A 16,965-nucleotide genomic window follows, 5' to 3' on the forward strand; every position below is an offset into this window, starting at 1 on the left:
TAGTTTTGATGCTCAGGAGGAAAATACCATAAAGTGTTCATTTTCTTGAGCCATAACTTAATAAATTATATTAATTACAATAATAAAAAATGTTCATTTTGCTACACTGTTGATTTTAATTTTGCTACGTTATCAATTTCAATGCATCTCACCTTTCACCATCCCACCTCCCTTCCAAGGAGCCACATGCAAAAAACTCTTCCGAGTAGTGAGACACCATGAAGATCATGGGTATGACCTTCCCCAGAAGTAAAGTAACTTCCCCAAGATCACAGACCTGCTTCAGTGGCAGGGCTCCACTACTCAGTGAGCTTGGCCAGGACAGTTCTATAACTTCTCTGCACTTCGGATTCCCTACCTGCGAAAGAGGCATAACAGTGCTAACTTGCAGGGTTATTGTAAAAAGTAACGATAAGGTATAAGGTACGCAACATGATTAGCACACTATCTGGAAAATAGTTGGCTCTCTCGAAATGGCTGTTGTCATTTTCATTGGTGAACAGGCCAGCAGGGGAGATGAAGGTTCTTTGTTGCTCCTTTGATTACTTCTCTGGGCCTCTCCAGATTCCTTCCCCTTTCTTTATCACCCAGCCCTTGTTTCCTTGCATGCTCACCCCACCCCAGAGAACGCCCAGGCTCCTCACAGGAGGGCCCACATACCCCTGGAGGATGTCAACACGTGCCGGGGTGTGTGCAAAAACCCCAGAATGAACATGGCCCCTCACTCTGACCCCTCATCTCTTTTACTCAGGAGAAAATCCATTGTTAGATCATTGTGTAGAGGGCAAAATTCACATAAAGTTTTAAGATAAAGCATAAGAATTCACTAGTCCAAGTTTGTGCATCTTTGCAGTTTTGGATACTTCAGAGAAAAAAAAATGTAGAAACCCCACAGCTGCTGTGTACTGAGCATTTTCTCTGAACAGGACACTCTATTAAGTATGCGGATATACATTATCTCATTTAATCCTAACCATGACCCTTTTGGAGATGAAGAAGAAGTGGTCAGAGAGGCTAAGTAATTTGTGTGAGGTTGCATCGCAGGGAACAGGGTTTAAACACCGGAGTCTACACTCTTATTAAACACTACTTTATCCTGTCTTCTCTGATGATGTTCTTGGAAGATAAATTTTCATCTCAAAGTGGCCCCCCTGAATGCTGCTTCAGTTAAAGGAAATACTCTCTAATGGTACAATTGTAGACAGTGGGAATGGTTTGGAGGCACTGGTGCCTTTAAATTACACTTCCTGCCCTGGAGCCAGGTCTGCATGGTGTGCATTCATTTCCTCATTCAGCAAATATCTGTGAAGTTCCCACTGCGGCTGGGCACTGTGACAGGCAGAAAGGATTCAGGGAGTGGTTGGACCAGAAGAGAGAAAGAGAAGCCATGAAACATGATTACCATCATAATCTGTTTCCCAGTCAATCCTCAGATTAACCCTGTGAGTGAGTTCCTATCATTGCACCCATTTTGTAGATAAGAAAACTGAGGAATCAAGAAGGCAGATGTTAAGTCAAAGCTCATCAGGAAGGAATTGATCCTAGACAATTATGATGCTACCGCTCAGGCTCTTGGCCATTCTTTCATCTCTCCAAACTGCGTGATTAGGTTCTGGAGCCCTTTCTTTTCACGCAATTTTTCGAAATCTTTCTGGTGTACAATCAGATGTGTGTGAGTGTGATCTGTGGTCGTCCTGTAATAATCATGCAGGCCTTGTCACATTTGCCAACAGAGATAAAAACTTTGCTATCGTTGCCTGCAATGCTATCATTAGCGGTGCTAAAAATGCTAGTAGGTCTTCTGTACTGGGTTACAAGGGAATAGTAGGACTTCAAAATAAACATTAACAGGGATGGAAAATGTTGAGTTCCCTTGCTTGTAGTTTTTGGCTTATTTATCTTCATTTTATGGGAACAGGCCTGTCAACTCTAAATGCATCTGGCTCTAGCAGAGGAAAAGAAAGGAAAAGCAGGAAGTCCATTTTTGGCAACAATCCGGGCAGAATGAGCCCCGGGGAGACAGCATCACTTAACAAAACATCTGGAAAAAGTAAAGTCACCTTCTAACAGTATCTTTGCTTGAATCTGCATGCTGGAGGATTCCAGTATTTCACTAAGCACTTCGCTGGAACTTCTTAAATCGTTTTTTATTTTCATGAATGTTCATGTTATCTAAGTGTGGTATAAATATTTTTTAAATTACAAAATTACCCTCTTAACTTCCTAAAAAATAGCATTTCACTGAAGGTGTTCTAACACTGTTTGCCTCAAAAATAAAAATTGGAGCCACCTTGGAACCTTCTAGTGGTTCTTGGAACTGCACTCTTCACCATTATAACTCCAGAAGATATATCCATTTTATCTCTAATTACTTTTTATTGTCAAAGTAATAAATTCTCATAGTGAAAAAACTCAAACAATACAGAGTATTATTAAAGTTTCTTTCCACTCACAATGTCCCAGTTCTATTCCCCAGAGGTAACCACTGTTAAGTTTATTGTGTTTAGTTCAAGAAAAATAAGATCCTTTTTAAGATAATCCAAATGGGATATAACTGAACATAACTTGTATAACTTTTATACTTGCTATAATTTTCCACATAGCTTTCTGTACATATAATCCATCTACCTTCTCCTTCTTGCCCCTGTGGTATTCCAGTGTGTGGATATGCATTTATTTAACCACTTTCTCACTGGTGGGACTTTTGGGTTGCTTCCCGGGTTTTTTGTTGCTTTTTTTTTTTTCTTGCTATAAAAGAACACTGCTAGATTGAACACCCTTGTACATATACTGTTGTGTATTTATGCAAATATATCCACAGGACAGATGAGGTATTGAGGCAAAGGACTTTCAGGCTTTTAATTTAAAATGGTGTTGCGGCACTCATTTTAGCTATCCCTTTTTGGGGGAATGTCTAATTGGCTTTATTATTTATTGACCCTTGAACGGGTAGCATCCCATCTAGCAAGTAGAAAGGCATACCCTCGATAGCTATCATTTCGTCTCAAGGTGGTGGATTCGCTCACAACACTCAAGATGTATTCTGATGTGTGATGTGTTGTGATTGTTTCCTGGGGTGTTGTTCAGGTTTCTCTTGCTCAAATATTTAAAGTTTTCTGCACTAATCTGAGGCTAATCTTTGGGGGGTTTAGGTTCCTATGAAGGAATGCGACAGGCCTGGGAGGACTCGCCTTCCTCTGTCAACCCAGCCACGTCCCTCAGCGCTATCATCAGAACTCCCAAATGCTACCACATCTCCTCGCTGAATGAAAATGCCGCCAAACGTCTGTGTCGCAGGTATTCTCAGAAACTGATCCAGCACACTGCTTGCCAGCTGCTGAGGACGTATCCGGCTGCCACCCGCATCGACTCATCCAACCCCAGTCCCCTTCTCTTCTGGCTCCATGGGATACAGCTCGTGGCGCTCAACTACCAGACAGATGGTAATGGGCCTGCTTCACCCGGAGGGGTGCCTCCTCCCCTCGCTCCTTTGGGTCTTACACTCAGCAAACGTAGTTCAACAAAAAACATGTTTCAAAGGGGGCAAGATTCCCAAGTAAGGCCTATGTGAGGGTAAAAATACAGATGACGGAGAACAGAAGGGAATTCGATACTGAACTGTGCTCTTGACTTTCCAGAGTTAAGGCAATAGAAAAGAACATTCAAGGAGCCCCTATTAGTCTCCTGGTTCTGCCCCCATTTTAAAGCACTTTTCAAACATAAGACTGTTCTTGACAGGGCTGTGTCCAGTTTGTTTTTAAAGACCTGATGGGGTAGAGATTTCCTAACACCCCTTGGTAACTGTCTTGCTAACCTCTTGTTCTTGCAGTGAAAAAATAGGGTCTCTCGAAACACTTTGCAAGTTAATACCATTTTAGCTTCTCCTCATCCCTTTGAGATTGAAATGGAGATTAATGGTCAGCACTGTAAGAGCAGCTGACACGAAGGAAACAAGTCTGTGAATTACATGAACCGAGAAAGTAGTGTTCCTGCTTCTCCACTGTCCTGAGATAACGGATGAGGCCAAAAACTCCAGAGTACAAGCTACCTTTTATTGCATGTTCACTGTGCACCAGGCACCACCTCAATTCTTGACCCCTATTTTCTCATTTAATCTTTGAAACAACTCTAAGAAGGGGGTACCTTTATGATTCCCATTTTTCAGATGAGCAAACCAAGACATAGAGCAATTAAGTGGCTCAAAATCACAGTATGACTTACAATAATAAATTCAAGCACTCTGGGAGTTTAGAGAATAAAGTGTTTTGGTTCCACTTAGATGTGGTGAGAGGTGAGGAGCTACAGCAGATGAGGAAAGAGCAGATGAGGAACGTTTCCTAGAAGCTCATTCAAAAACCAGAGTCTTGGGCTTCCCTGGTGGCGCAGTGGTTGAGAGTCCACCTGCCGATGCAGGGAACACGGGTTCGTGCCCCGGTCCGGGAAGATCCCACATGCCGCAGAGCGGCTGGGCCCGTGAGCCATGGCCGCTGAGCCTGCGCGTCTGGAGCCTGTGCTCTGCAACGGGAGAAGCCACAACAGTGAGAGGCCCGCGTACAGCAAAAACAAAAAAAGAAAAACAAACAAAAAAAAACCCCAGAGTCTTCTCTTTGAACAATCAAGCAGCCTTCTCCTTCCTCTCACGTGAACTGAATCAGATCCTAACAAACTGTGCTGTCCCATCGACCATAGCTTAGCCCTGTCTGCAGCCAAGGTCAAACCACAGTTGTAGCTCTGGGACCAGCTAGCCACCTGGCACTGGCACCACCAAAGCCCATTTGTGGCTGACCCTGGTTAGAGACATCAGTCATATTTTCTTGCCTTTGTTATATTTGCTTCTCTCAATTGAAATTGAGTAAGATAATGCAGGTGAAATACCATACTTAGCATAGTGCCTGGAGCAGAGACAGCATTCCACAAACGTTAGCTACCATTAAGTGCTTTTGATAAGTTATGAAAACAGTATGATTTGGACTTGCAAGTGGAAATAATAGTGAAATATTTTTAAAGCTGTAAAAATTTATTTTCAATCTGTCCCAAGTGGCTTGTGGGTTTATATCTCTGGCCCTGTCTATAGCCCCAAGTCCACAGTTGCCCTTGGTGGAGATGATACTGAAATATTTTAAGTGAACTGAAATAACTAGCAAAATGGTTTTCTCAAGGAAATGGAAATGCACTTGGTTTGGGACGTGTCCTTTCTCCTGAAGTGCCTAGGCTGGCGCAGACACACTGGCTCCACTGATGGCAGACGGAGCCACAGCTGAAGGGGACACGGGTATTGCCCCTCCTTGAGCCTCTCTGTGGTCTGGAAGCACACACTGAGGCTGCACCTTGGCCTCCACTCATCCCTGAAGGCTCTGTCTCTTTCCCAAATCAAGCCGGAGTGCATGTTCCCTTTGCCCCGCTCGGGGTGGGGCAGGAGGCTGTGTTGTGTGATCCATCCTCAGGTTTCTCTACATAATCTTCCAACTCAGGAGGGAGTGCTGCCCTATAACCTCTCTTGATTCTAGGCAGCAAGCAATGATTACAAATCTCCCACGCTGGGCAAAGCTCACGCTACATGCAGTTTCAGTGTGTTCATCTGTAAAAATGGTCTTCATTCCTGCACACTGGGGTAGAGCCTGGTCAATCCCTTGCACACAGTAGATGCTCAATAAATGCACGTTGCACTGAGCTTACAGATTGTCCCAATGAGCTCCACTGCAGTCTGAACCTATAGTTCTTGATTTTGGGTCCAGATCTCTTCTAGGTATTGCTATGTGAATTTCAAGTCCAAATAGAGAAGAGTCAACGTTGGAATCACTATTTTTTAATTTTTGAAAAAGAATTCCTGCATTAAGGAGCGCTTGGTTTTCCATGAAGCATGCCAGCCAAATAACAAAGAACCCCCTCCCAGTGCCCCTCTAGCCTCCAGATATGTTCCATGGGTCATCTGCCTTACACTTCCTGAATTTCAGGGGACCCCAGTGCCCCAAAGCGGTGTCCATGGACTTAGGGTCATCTCTTCCCAAGATCTCTAATGGCTCCATCAACTCCAAGAAGGTCTGCAGTGATCTGGAACCAGAAATAGCTCGGGTCTACACTCATTAAAACCAACTCTTGAGTTTGGAAACTGACTTGAGTCTAGTATGCAGACCCTGGTTATTGCAGGCAACAGCCCCTCAAAGTTCTTTCCCTCTGGGGCAGAATGATTCCTGCCTCATGTCCCAGGACCTACAAGTATGTAGAAATGCAGCCCCACTCAAAAGAAAAACTTCTATTAATATTTATTACGCTTTCCTGAATGATTGTCACACCCTTTCTGATAACTTCTCCAGCCTCAAAATATAGGGATAATGATTATGAGAATGGTTTCCACTTAATACAGGTTTTTAAATGAATAGAAGGACGTAAAGATAAGGATTTGCTTGATCTGCCATCCCATGCACGGACTGAGAGGGGTGATGGGATTACATAGATCCATGCACATTCTTTCACTTGGTTAAAACAGAGGTTTTAAAACTATAGCCCTAGGTGAAGTTCTGGGAGCACCTCTAGGGGACAGTAGGAGGGCGAGATTTAAGGTCCCACCTTTACTCCAAACTGAGCAGCTCCATGTGGTTCTGTGTTACGTAGTAAATCATCAAAAGAGATTTTAGTTAAGCAAAAGTGCTTTGAAGTTTTGGAAAGCTACAAAGACAGACACAGTGCTAATGAAATCAGACTTCAAACCCAAATGAGTGTTGACATCATAATCATAATTTAATACCTACTGTTTATCGAGCACCTTCTATGTGCCAAATGCTGGGGTAGGGATTTTTGCACATGACCTCACTTATCTTTATGACACCCCTGTGAGATGTACATTAAATGGCACAGTAGTTAAGATTAGGAACTGTGGGTCAGGCTGTCTGGGTTCGAACCTTAACATTTACCTCTTACTGGCTATGTGCCTTGGGCTTTTTCACTTCTTGTGCCTCAGTTTCTTCATCTATAAAAATGAGAATACTAAGAGAATCTACCTCGTGTTATTGGGAGGCACTAATACACACAAGTTCTTAGAATGGGGCTTGATACATAGTAAGAGTGCAGTAAGTGTGAGCTGCTGTAATTTTTTTAGCAATATACTGTGCATCCATTTCTTACTTACCAACTCTTCCTGAGCTACTTTGCTTCACTCTTTGAACCATCCTCTGCCCACATCTACGTTCCTCTGTCACAGAGCAGCCTGGGAAGAGAATTTTCTCCCGCTGCAGGCAAGACAATTGGCCTCAGTGAATCAGTCATATTGGGGCTGGAAGGGGTCTGAGAGGTGGGGTCCAATGCACTAATTTTGTAGATAAGGAGACGGAGGTCCAAGGAGCTTTGATATGTGTCTAAGACATCTGACCCTAGAAATTCCTGCACACAATCCCAGCCAACCCCACGTATGGGGAAAAATTTCACACACGAGATGAGGAGAGGCCAACTTCTCATTGCTCTGTGGTGCTCATTTAGCATACTTTTCCTTGATGTTGGTCCATGTATCAGAGTTCATTCTGCACATGGAAGGAATCTATCAGAGGGAACATTTGTCAGGTGTGTCTCATAAACGTTTTGCTCATTTGGAATGCAACTTTTCTACAGACTTGTGCCATCAGATGAGCATTTGAGTGTGTAAGAGCCCAAAATCCGTGCAGGGATCCAACTGTTCATCAAACAACTCTGCCAAATAAAATTTGGCCACAGAAGACTGGAAGCTGTTGTGAGGGTTCCCAGAGTGTACTATGGAGGGGACTGTGGACATAATGTGAATCACATGTGATAATGATTTTTTTTTCATATTTAACTACAGCTTAAAAATAGAGGTAGAAACACTGTGATTTATGAGTTGAAATTGAAATTTCAAGAAAAAGATATGTTTCTCTGGCTCTTCTCCTGATCTTTCCTGGATTCTTAAGATTTTATCTTACACATGAAAAAGCAAGAATTGGTCGTACAATTGTCTTCATGGTTTGGTGTTTAGGGATAAGAAAATGCCATTATGCCTTTCTAAAATTCAGTATAAAATGAGGTATTTCAAAGATTATTTTTTGGAAGGATGTTGTAAATTTTAATTTGCAAAAGGAGTTTTTAAGTGGCAGGAGTTTTTAAGCGGCTCCTGGGTTGGAGTGGGAACATGGGGCATATCCCATAGACAGTGAGCTCCATGAAGATGGGGATTTTGTGTCTTATTTCCTGCTGTATCTCTGGTGCCTAACACGAGCTGGCACATAGTAGGCACTCAGTCTATGGAGTGAGTGGTTGGTTCTCTCTTCCTGCTTAAGCTTAGGGAAAATCGAAAAAGTCAATTTGTAAGATGACACTTTAGTGACAAGGTAACAAGTGATGTTGACTGTTTTGCAGATCTCCCTTTACATTTAAATGCTGCCATGTTTGAGGCCAACGGTGGCTGTGGTTATGTTCTGAAACCCCCAGTTCTGTGGGACAAGAACTGTCCCATGTATCAGAAGTTTTCTGCCTTGGAAAGAGACCTGGACAACATGGAGCCTGCCGTCTATTCTTTAACTGTAAGTCTGGCCCTGATGGTCCCAATAGAATATAGGAAGGTGTTTAAGCCCTTCCTATATTCCTTTTATATATATGCAAATTTATTTATTATTTATTTATTTATTTATGGCTGTGTTGGGTTTTCGTTGCTGCACGCAGGCTTTCTCTAGTTGCGGCGAGCGGGGGTCTCTTCGCTGCGGTGCGCAGGCTTCTTTCTCATTGTGGTGGCTTCTCTTGTTGCGGAGCACGGGCTCTAGGCTCATGGGCTTCAGTAGTTGCAACATGCAGGCTCAGTAGTTGTGGCTCGTGGGCTCTAGAGCGCAGGCTCAGTAGTTGTGGCGCACGGGCTTCGTTGCTCCACGGCATGTGGGATCTCCCTGGACCAGGCTCGAACCTGTGTCCCCGGCACTGGCCAGCGGATTCTTAACCACTGCGCCACCAGGGAAGCCCGCCCTTCCTATATTCTATCGGGATTCTAAGGTGTAATGCCTTTTGAACTCAAGGCGTTACAAAACTCTCATGTCACAATTTTGTTGGTGCAGATTTAGTTCCCAAAAGAATTTCTTTACTTCTCAGAAAGCAGCGGCTGAGGTTTAGGTATGCAGTCACCAGGCGCTGTATTCGCTAGAGCCCAGTAGGTGGAGTTATGAGCTCCCTGCTACCACCTCCATACTGATGATGGTAATTCTGTCTTCCAGGGCCCTCAGCATCATAACTCTCAGTGCATCCCATAAAAGCTGAGCTCTTTCTTAGAGCAGGTCATCTTATACTCTAACAAGCTCTTATAAAAGGTAAAACAGGCATCAATATACAAATCAATTAAATATCTTTCCTCCTTACAGTTTAACCTTTGTCATTCCTGGCCTTTCCTTATTCCTTTTATTGCCTAATTAACTAACTGTCAGAACTCCACAGACTGCCCTTAACATCAGAGTCCTGGTAGCTCATTACTCATTTTTATTTCCAGCTTCTCTCACTCCCTCTTAGCTGAGGAAAAAAACAAAACAAAACAAAACACTGAATGGGTGATAGACAGGGAGCGATGAAGTTATCCCTCCATCCATCTCTAGATCTTGTCTGTTTCCCTCCAAAGGAGGAATGCCAAGCAGCCTCTGCTCACAACACCTCAAAACCCTGGGAGATCCCAACTCAGATATTTTCCTACCACCAAACTGCTTTTTCTCTTTCCCTAAGACAGTAGAGCAGTAGCTCCTTTTCTGTGTGACCATTTTCACTAGACTTGAGTATAGCTTCATGTTGACAGAAGGCTATGAATTTTTAACAACATTCCCTGTGACTTGCTCCAGAACCTAACTATTCAAGATAAAATTTTTGAAGTTGTAAAAGATATACCTAAAACACTTTGAACAGAACATAAGTAACACATTTGTGGTTTCATATATAAGGTCTTCTTTTTTCCCAACTTCTTGACAAACTTAATTTCATCTTAATTACATGGTTTCTGAAGATATTTGAACATGTTGACAGTTGAAAGGTTATAGTTAGGTGAATGCTGTTGACAAAATAGATTTTACCATGATTCCAGTCATGCAATTACCTGATTGTGATAACTTCTCTTTTTTTAGCCGCCTTATTAATCATTTACCTGGTCCATTCCAGAGGGTTCTTTGTCTTTGTGGAGGGAAGCAATGAGGCTCAGAGGCGACCTCTGTCTCTTTCGCATCTTCAGTGACTTTGATCCTTTTTCCTCCTCAGATTGTCTCTGGGCAGAACGTGTGCCCGAGTAACAGCACGGGAAGCCCGTGTATAGAGGTCGACGTCCTGGGCATGGCCCTGGATAGCTGCCACTTCCGCACGAAGCCCATCCACCGCAATACTCTGAACCCCATGTGGAATGAACAGTTCCTCTTCCGGGTTCACTTTGAAGATCTCCTATTTCTTCGTTTTGCTGTTGTGGAGAACAACAGCTCGGTGGTAACTGCTCAGAGAATCATCCCCCTCAAGGCTCTAAAGCGAGGTAGAATCAAATTGTCAAAAGTTCATAATCGTAGCTGAGCGATGGATGCCCCGGGGTTCATTACACGCTTCTCTCTACTTTTGTATATGTTTGAAATTTTCACATTAAAAAGTTAAAATAAGAGGCAGAAGCAAATAATACGAGTTTGAACACTGTTTGAGCATGTCTCAAAAGACGTTTTTCTTTTACGTTTTTCTAAAATCCGAAGTTATTGACAACGCCTGTTATGAAGTGCAGCCTCTCCCACTGTTGCTGATGTTGGGAGCAGCAGTCGTTGTGCTCTTGTCCACATACATCCCTCCCCAGATAGCGCCCGCCTTACCCCTGGCATGTTTAAAGCAGGGACTGACGTGAGGAGAGGAAACCGAGAACAGGGAGGGTTGGGGTGTGCTGTGGCATGAGTAGGACGAGGTTAGAGTCAGTGCCTGGTGGGTGTCCAGTGTCAGAAGCCGGGGGTGGGTTTGGGTGCAGAGCAGGGAAGGTGGAGAATTCTGAGCAAAGGCCAGAGAAGCTGGCTTGCTGCATGTGGGCTTTGCCATGGCCCTTGGGGGAAACGTCAGCTTGTCGCACCTGTCCAGAACGTCTGTGCACTGCTTCTCAAACTTTGATGTGCAGTTGAGTCACCCAGGCTCTTAGTAATAAAATACAGACCCTGATGCTGTGGGCCTGGGGCTTGAGATTCTGCCTTTCTAACAAGCTCCAGGGATGCTGACTCTGCTGACCTCCTTTGAGTACCAAGTTTCCAGGACATACTTCCTCTCACAGCCATACTCTGCCAGCCTCTGAGCACCAACATGTTACAGTCTCCTACTCTTTGGTTTTTCCTTGTTTCTCTTCTCCATTGTGTGAGTGAGTAGTGCATGGTCACTGTGTTAGTCAGCTAGGGCTGTGTAACAAAATACCACAGACTGGGTGGCTTAAACAACAGAGGTTTATTTTGTCCGTTTTGAAGGCTAGAAGCCCAAGATCAAGGTTTCAGCAAGTTTGCTTTCTTCTGAGGCCTCTCTTCTTGGCTTGCAGATGGCCACCTTCTCCTTGTGTCCTCACAGGGCCATCCCTTGGTCTGTGTGCACAGCATCTGGTGTTTCTCCGTGTCTGCCCTCCAGTCCCCTCTTCTTATAAGGACGCTGGTCATATTGGATTAGGACCCACCCTAATGACCCATTTTAACCCCATCACCTCTTTAAAGACCCTATCTCCAGAGAGTCACATTCTGAGGTAATGGGAGTTAGGGCTTCAACATACGAATTTTAGGAGGACACCATTCAGTTCATCACAGTTATTACAGAAATATGACAAAGTACAGAGAAGCAAAAACAGTTTTTTAAAATTATCCTTTTTTCCATCTCTTCAAAATAGTTACCTTTGGTATATGTCTTTTGCAGGCTTTACACCTCTACCCATGTATATACATATTAGCATATAGTATATATTTTGAACAAGTAAGCTTCCTACTAATCTTAGTGTTTTGCAACTTACTGGTTTTCACTTACTGATGTATGTAGTGAACAACTTTTCAGGTTAATAGCTATACATCTTCATTACCACTTTTAAGAGCTGCATATTATTCCATTTTATACTTGCACAAATACACACCATAACTTATTTAACCAACCCCCATCGTTGGAATATTTTATTATCACTAAAGCTGTTCTAAAATGGAATATTTGTAGAACAGTTATTCTAGATGACTTGATAAAAATGATCAGGTTTTCCTACTATATTTGGTTTGAGTTTAAAATTTTCAGTTTGAGTCTAAGTTAAAAACAGACCTTGGACAAGTTAACTACCACTAGGTAGCCCCAAACTGTCCCCTGGGGCAACACTCCTGGGGAAAAGGCATCAGTTGGTTGTCACCCCTGCCCATCTTAAAGTCTTATTTCTCCCTAGGGGATCTCCTTTGCAGAGCTCTGCAGTGCACAGCTAACAAGCTTTTCCCAATTCTGCATTGTTCCAGGATATCGACATCTTCAGCTGCGAAACCTCCACAATGAACTCTTGGAAATCTCTAGTTTATTCATAAACAGCAGAAGGATGGAAGAAAATTCCTCTGGCAATACTATGCCGGCCTCTTTGGTAATTAAGTTCTATTTCACTCAGCTTATTTGTGGGGATTGCTATGCTGGAGGCAGGCTTTCTTGTGGTCCAGGAATATGGTCCATTTGAGTTATTGATTAGGTAGCTATGGAAATAATAATAATAATAATGGCTGACACTTGACACTTTCTAAGCACTTTACATATATACTAACTCACTTAATCCTTTCAATAACTTCATGAAATAGCTATTAGTATCATCTCCATGTTACAAAGGAAGGTAAGAGCTAAGTATACCTGAGGTCACACAGCTATAAACCCAAGTTCATCTAGTGCCAAAGCCCATACTCTGAACGAGTACATTATAGTGCCTACCAGGGAAGTGAGCCAAAAATAACAACATGGGGAAAAGGCTAATTATGCAAAGCCTGCTAGGAAGCATCTTGATACTTCTAGAAAGTTTAGGTTAGATGAGGAAAATCCTTTGCTTCTTCAGCAGTCCAGAGGCAGATGTCACAGGCGAGCAGGGTCGGGTGAGCAGCCAGGCGCTGCTGGCGACACATAACTGTGCAAGCATAGCAGTCCCCTGGCACCTGGGGAGACACAGCATCTGCACTCTTGGGAGTGGGAGAGCAACACCGCAAAAAGGGCCACCTTTACAGGAGCTGGGTTTTAACAAGTTCCCCAGGTAAGGTCCAAGCCGTTGAACTTCGAGAACCATTGGACCAGCACTCACCCTAGTAATGCAGGGTTGTTTGCTTAAACAAGGAACTCTCTTTTAATTAACTGGTTAATTCCACTCTGCTTGCTCTTTAAAAATTAATATAAAAGGGTGTCCATCAATCGCCTCTTTACATGTTTAGTAATCTATTCATGGTTGCATCAATCTTGTACTTCAACAGGGTCCTAACAACCTTTGGAAAGGCGCCTTCTATGCTCACAGTGGCGCTGGGTTTAGCCACTGCTGCTGCCACCTCTCAATAGCCCTGCTTTCTCCTCTGCTTCTCTTTCCCTAACCTCAACAGTTTCTTCTCTTTCTCTGTCCCTCACCTTGTTTTCTTAAGTTCTCCTCCTTTTCCCTTCAACGAGTGATCGAAGTTGAGCACAGCACTTGGGCCAAAGTAGGGGAGGTATTGCCTCTGCCTGGTGCAGAGGACTGGGAAGCAGGGACGGGGCTGCCTGGTACCTAAGAGCAAGAATTAGATGCTTTCAGAAAGGCAAGGCAGAGCTTAGTGTCCACTTCTGGGTTGGTTGCCCTCAATCCCTATTAGAGCTGAAGATCCCACACATGCCATGAATGAACCATTCTTCCTCACAACACTTCTGACGCCAAATGTGTGGCGTCTTCTCGACACTACTTCTCCAACTCTCTGATGCCAGCTCGGTGTCCTACAGTTCAGTTCAGTTCCGACACTATCTACCTGGGCTGAGCATCAGATCCCACAAGTTAAGGGCTCAGTCCCACAGCACTGTCTCCACTTCGGATGCCAGTTGCAAGTCCCAGGCTGTCACTGGTACTCCTGACTGACCAGCTATAAATCCAAGAGGTTCCCACAACCCCCTCCCTAGGGCCAGTAGTTTGCTAGAATGACTCACAGAATGACTCGTGAATGACTCAGGAAAGTGCTTTACTTACTATCACCAGTTTAGTATCAAGGATACAACTCAGGACCAGCCAATGGAAGAGATACATAGGGTGAGATATGAGGGGAGAGGAAGCAGTCTCCATGCCTTTTCTGGACACACCACCCTCCCAGCATCTCCACGTGTTCAGCAACCCAGAAGCTCTCAGAATCCCATCTCTTAGGGGGTTTTATGGGTGTTTCCTCGCATAGGCCTGACTGAGTAAATCATTGGCCGTTAGTGATTAACTCAACCCCCAGCTCCTTTCCCCTCCCCCGAAGTCAGCAGTAGCAGGGGCTGAAAGTTGCAACCATCTAGTCATGACTTAGTCTTTCTGGTGATCAGCTCCCATCCTGAAGCCATCTAGGGGCCTCCAGCCGTAAGTCATCTTATCGGCACACAGAAAACTCTCGTCACTCCAGAGATTCTGAGGGTTTAGAAGATGTGTGCCAGGAGCTATGAGCAAAGACCAGATATTTATTTTCAATTATATCACACCATACCATCCTAGGTATATCCCAGGCAGCAGCATATATGCTTGGTAAATATGTGTTCTTTGACCTTGGAAGTCATCACCTTCCATTGCTCAAGACAGTAACTGAAGATCATCCTGGACTTCTCCTTCTCTCTCACTGCCCCATGTAAGACTTGATCAATCTGTCTCCTTAGTATCTTTCAAATCCATTCATCTCTATCTGTCCCTACCATCTTGGCCCTCGTTCATTCTCACCTGGCTTGTGGCTGTGGGTTCCTACCTGGTCCCCCTCCCTCTGAGTTTGACCACCTCTGTATGTCCTCCTTTAGGGCCTTTTAGACAGTTCTATCTAAAACTCAAATCTGACCATGTCACTCTTCTGTTAAAAACCCTTGCTACTCTGGGAAAGCTGAGAGCTCATGGGTCATTTAAAGGGACAGCTGCCACCCTGCTCTCAGCTCCAGCTGCTTGTTGCCAAGCAGTTTTGCCAGATATTTTGGTTTTCAAGACTGTCAGGACATCTGGATTGGCATAAATGTTGGCAACTATTTCAACTTTTTAAAAATATAGTGCAGGCTAAGCCATACAATTAAAATGCATGCATTTTATGGTATGCAAATCATGTCTTAATAAAATTGATTAAATAATAAAAACACATTGTACAAGCATAACAAAACAGCCAACCTCTCTTCCCCCACACCAAATAAAAACAAAATGCATGCTAAACAAAATACTTAGGCAGCCTTTTCCCCTCCATCACCTCACAGAATTCATTGAGGTTCCCAGAATGCCTTGCTTTAGGCCACCTCTAACGCTTTGTACAGGCTATACCAATATTGGGGATGTTCTTGTCCCACTCTTTATCTGCTAATTCACACTGGGCCTTCAGATGATAACCATTTTCAGGAGGTGCTCTCTGATTTCCTCCAAACCTGGCTTCCCAAGGAACTTACCATGGACAACTTATAATTGTCCACGTTCTCTTCTAGCTGTTCTATTCAACTGGGAGCCCTTGAAGCCAGGGATAATGTCCCATTTCTCCCTGAATCCCCAGGGGCAGGCAAAATGTCTGATTCCTGCCAGCCCTCCATAAATGATTTTGTATTTTAAATGAATAAATATATCTTAATATACAAACTGCTCAAAGACTTGCGAGTTATACACCTCCGCAACTCCTCCTAACAGAAATATTTTTTGTATCATAATTATTTGTATGCCTGGACAGCAAGCTCCTTAAGGCCAGAATATTTTATTTATCATCTTACCATCCAAAATTCTAGCCCAGTGCCCTGAAGAGGGATGGAACTCAACAGACACTGTTGAATGTCTGTTCATAAGTAAGGACTGACATACATTTCAGATAATATCAGTCCCCTAATTATGATGGAAAGAGACACTGTTATTTAAAATAAATTAATATTTTGGTGGTATGCTGCTAAATATTCTTACTAGACTATTAAGCAAGATGCACCATTGCCTACTGAACCACAAAAAGATGCATCTGGTTATAAAAGGATGCTCTTGTTTTGCATTTACGTGTCCCTATACGTACTTCCTAAGAACTAGCACTTCCGTACTGGTGTAGCTTAGAAACAATATGAGAATGTAAATGAATGAGAAACCATGTGATCTTCCTTGACAGATGTTTAATACAGAAGAAAGAAAATGTTTGCAGATTCACAGAGTCACAGTACATGGGGTCCCAGGTCCAGAGCCCTTTGCTGTTTTCTCCATAAATGGAGGCACCAAGGCAAAGCAGCTTCTCCAACAAGTAAGTTCACTGAGCCTGTAGTTAATAAACAGTTCTCCTTTGAGGGGAATCTCTATGCACAGGTTAACATTTTGCCCAACATTTTACAACGGACTTAAAGTCAGAGAAAGCAGCTCATGTCAGATTTCACAGATTATCAAACAGAAGCTACTACCAAGGGGTTTGGGGGGCTTTGTTTTTTAAATCAGTCCGTCCATGAACTTCGGTGTCTACTATCACAAAGCACTGTTGGGGTTTTGGAGACGTTATAAAATACGATGATGTAAAGTAAGGAAACATTTCCATGGACCACCCATAAAAAGTAGCATATTACTGTCACCCTATGTGAGTAATCACAGGGCTATAAAGCAGGACTGGGGAGGGAGTGATGCTGGCCCTATCATGGAGCTAACAGTGTCAACTGACCTGCTCCTGGAAGCTTCGTGCGCTGAATTATTGCTGTAGTAGTAGCTGCCTTGCCCCACACGATCCACAGCCCAGCATCGACCACAGACCAGGGGCTGGGGTAAGGGGAGCAGGGTCTTGAGAATCTTCTCCCCCACCCCATCCCCAGTTCATTCTGCTTCTCCAAGTGAGA

General features: G+C 43.6%; 1 protein-coding gene across 2 annotated transcripts in view; it reads left to right on the forward strand.

Annotated features, from left to right (window-relative positions):
• Positions 1 to 16,965, forward strand: part of PLCE1 (phospholipase C epsilon 1) — a gene marked incomplete at both ends in the record, with an annotated part of 262,284 nt that overhangs the window by 237,569 nt on the left and 7,750 nt on the right. For both annotated transcript variants that reach the window (XM_079705006.1, XM_079705007.1), the window contains 6 exons: positions 1,919 to 2,050; positions 3,153 to 3,443; positions 8,362 to 8,525; positions 10,222 to 10,483; positions 12,441 to 12,559; positions 16,260 to 16,388. In XM_079705006.1, coding sequence (XP_079561132.1) covers positions 1,919 to 2,050; positions 3,153 to 3,443; positions 8,362 to 8,525; positions 10,222 to 10,483; positions 12,441 to 12,559; positions 16,260 to 16,388 — 1,097 coding nt within the window. The remainder of the gene's footprint in view (positions 1 to 1,918; positions 2,051 to 3,152; positions 3,444 to 8,361; positions 8,526 to 10,221; positions 10,484 to 12,440; positions 12,560 to 16,259; positions 16,389 to 16,965) is intronic.

This window comes from Hyperoodon ampullatus, assembly GCF_949752795.1.
Source record: "Hyperoodon ampullatus genome assembly, chromosome: 1".
NCBI classification, from domain to species: domain Eukaryota; kingdom Metazoa; phylum Chordata; class Mammalia; order Artiodactyla; family Ziphiidae; genus Hyperoodon; species Hyperoodon ampullatus.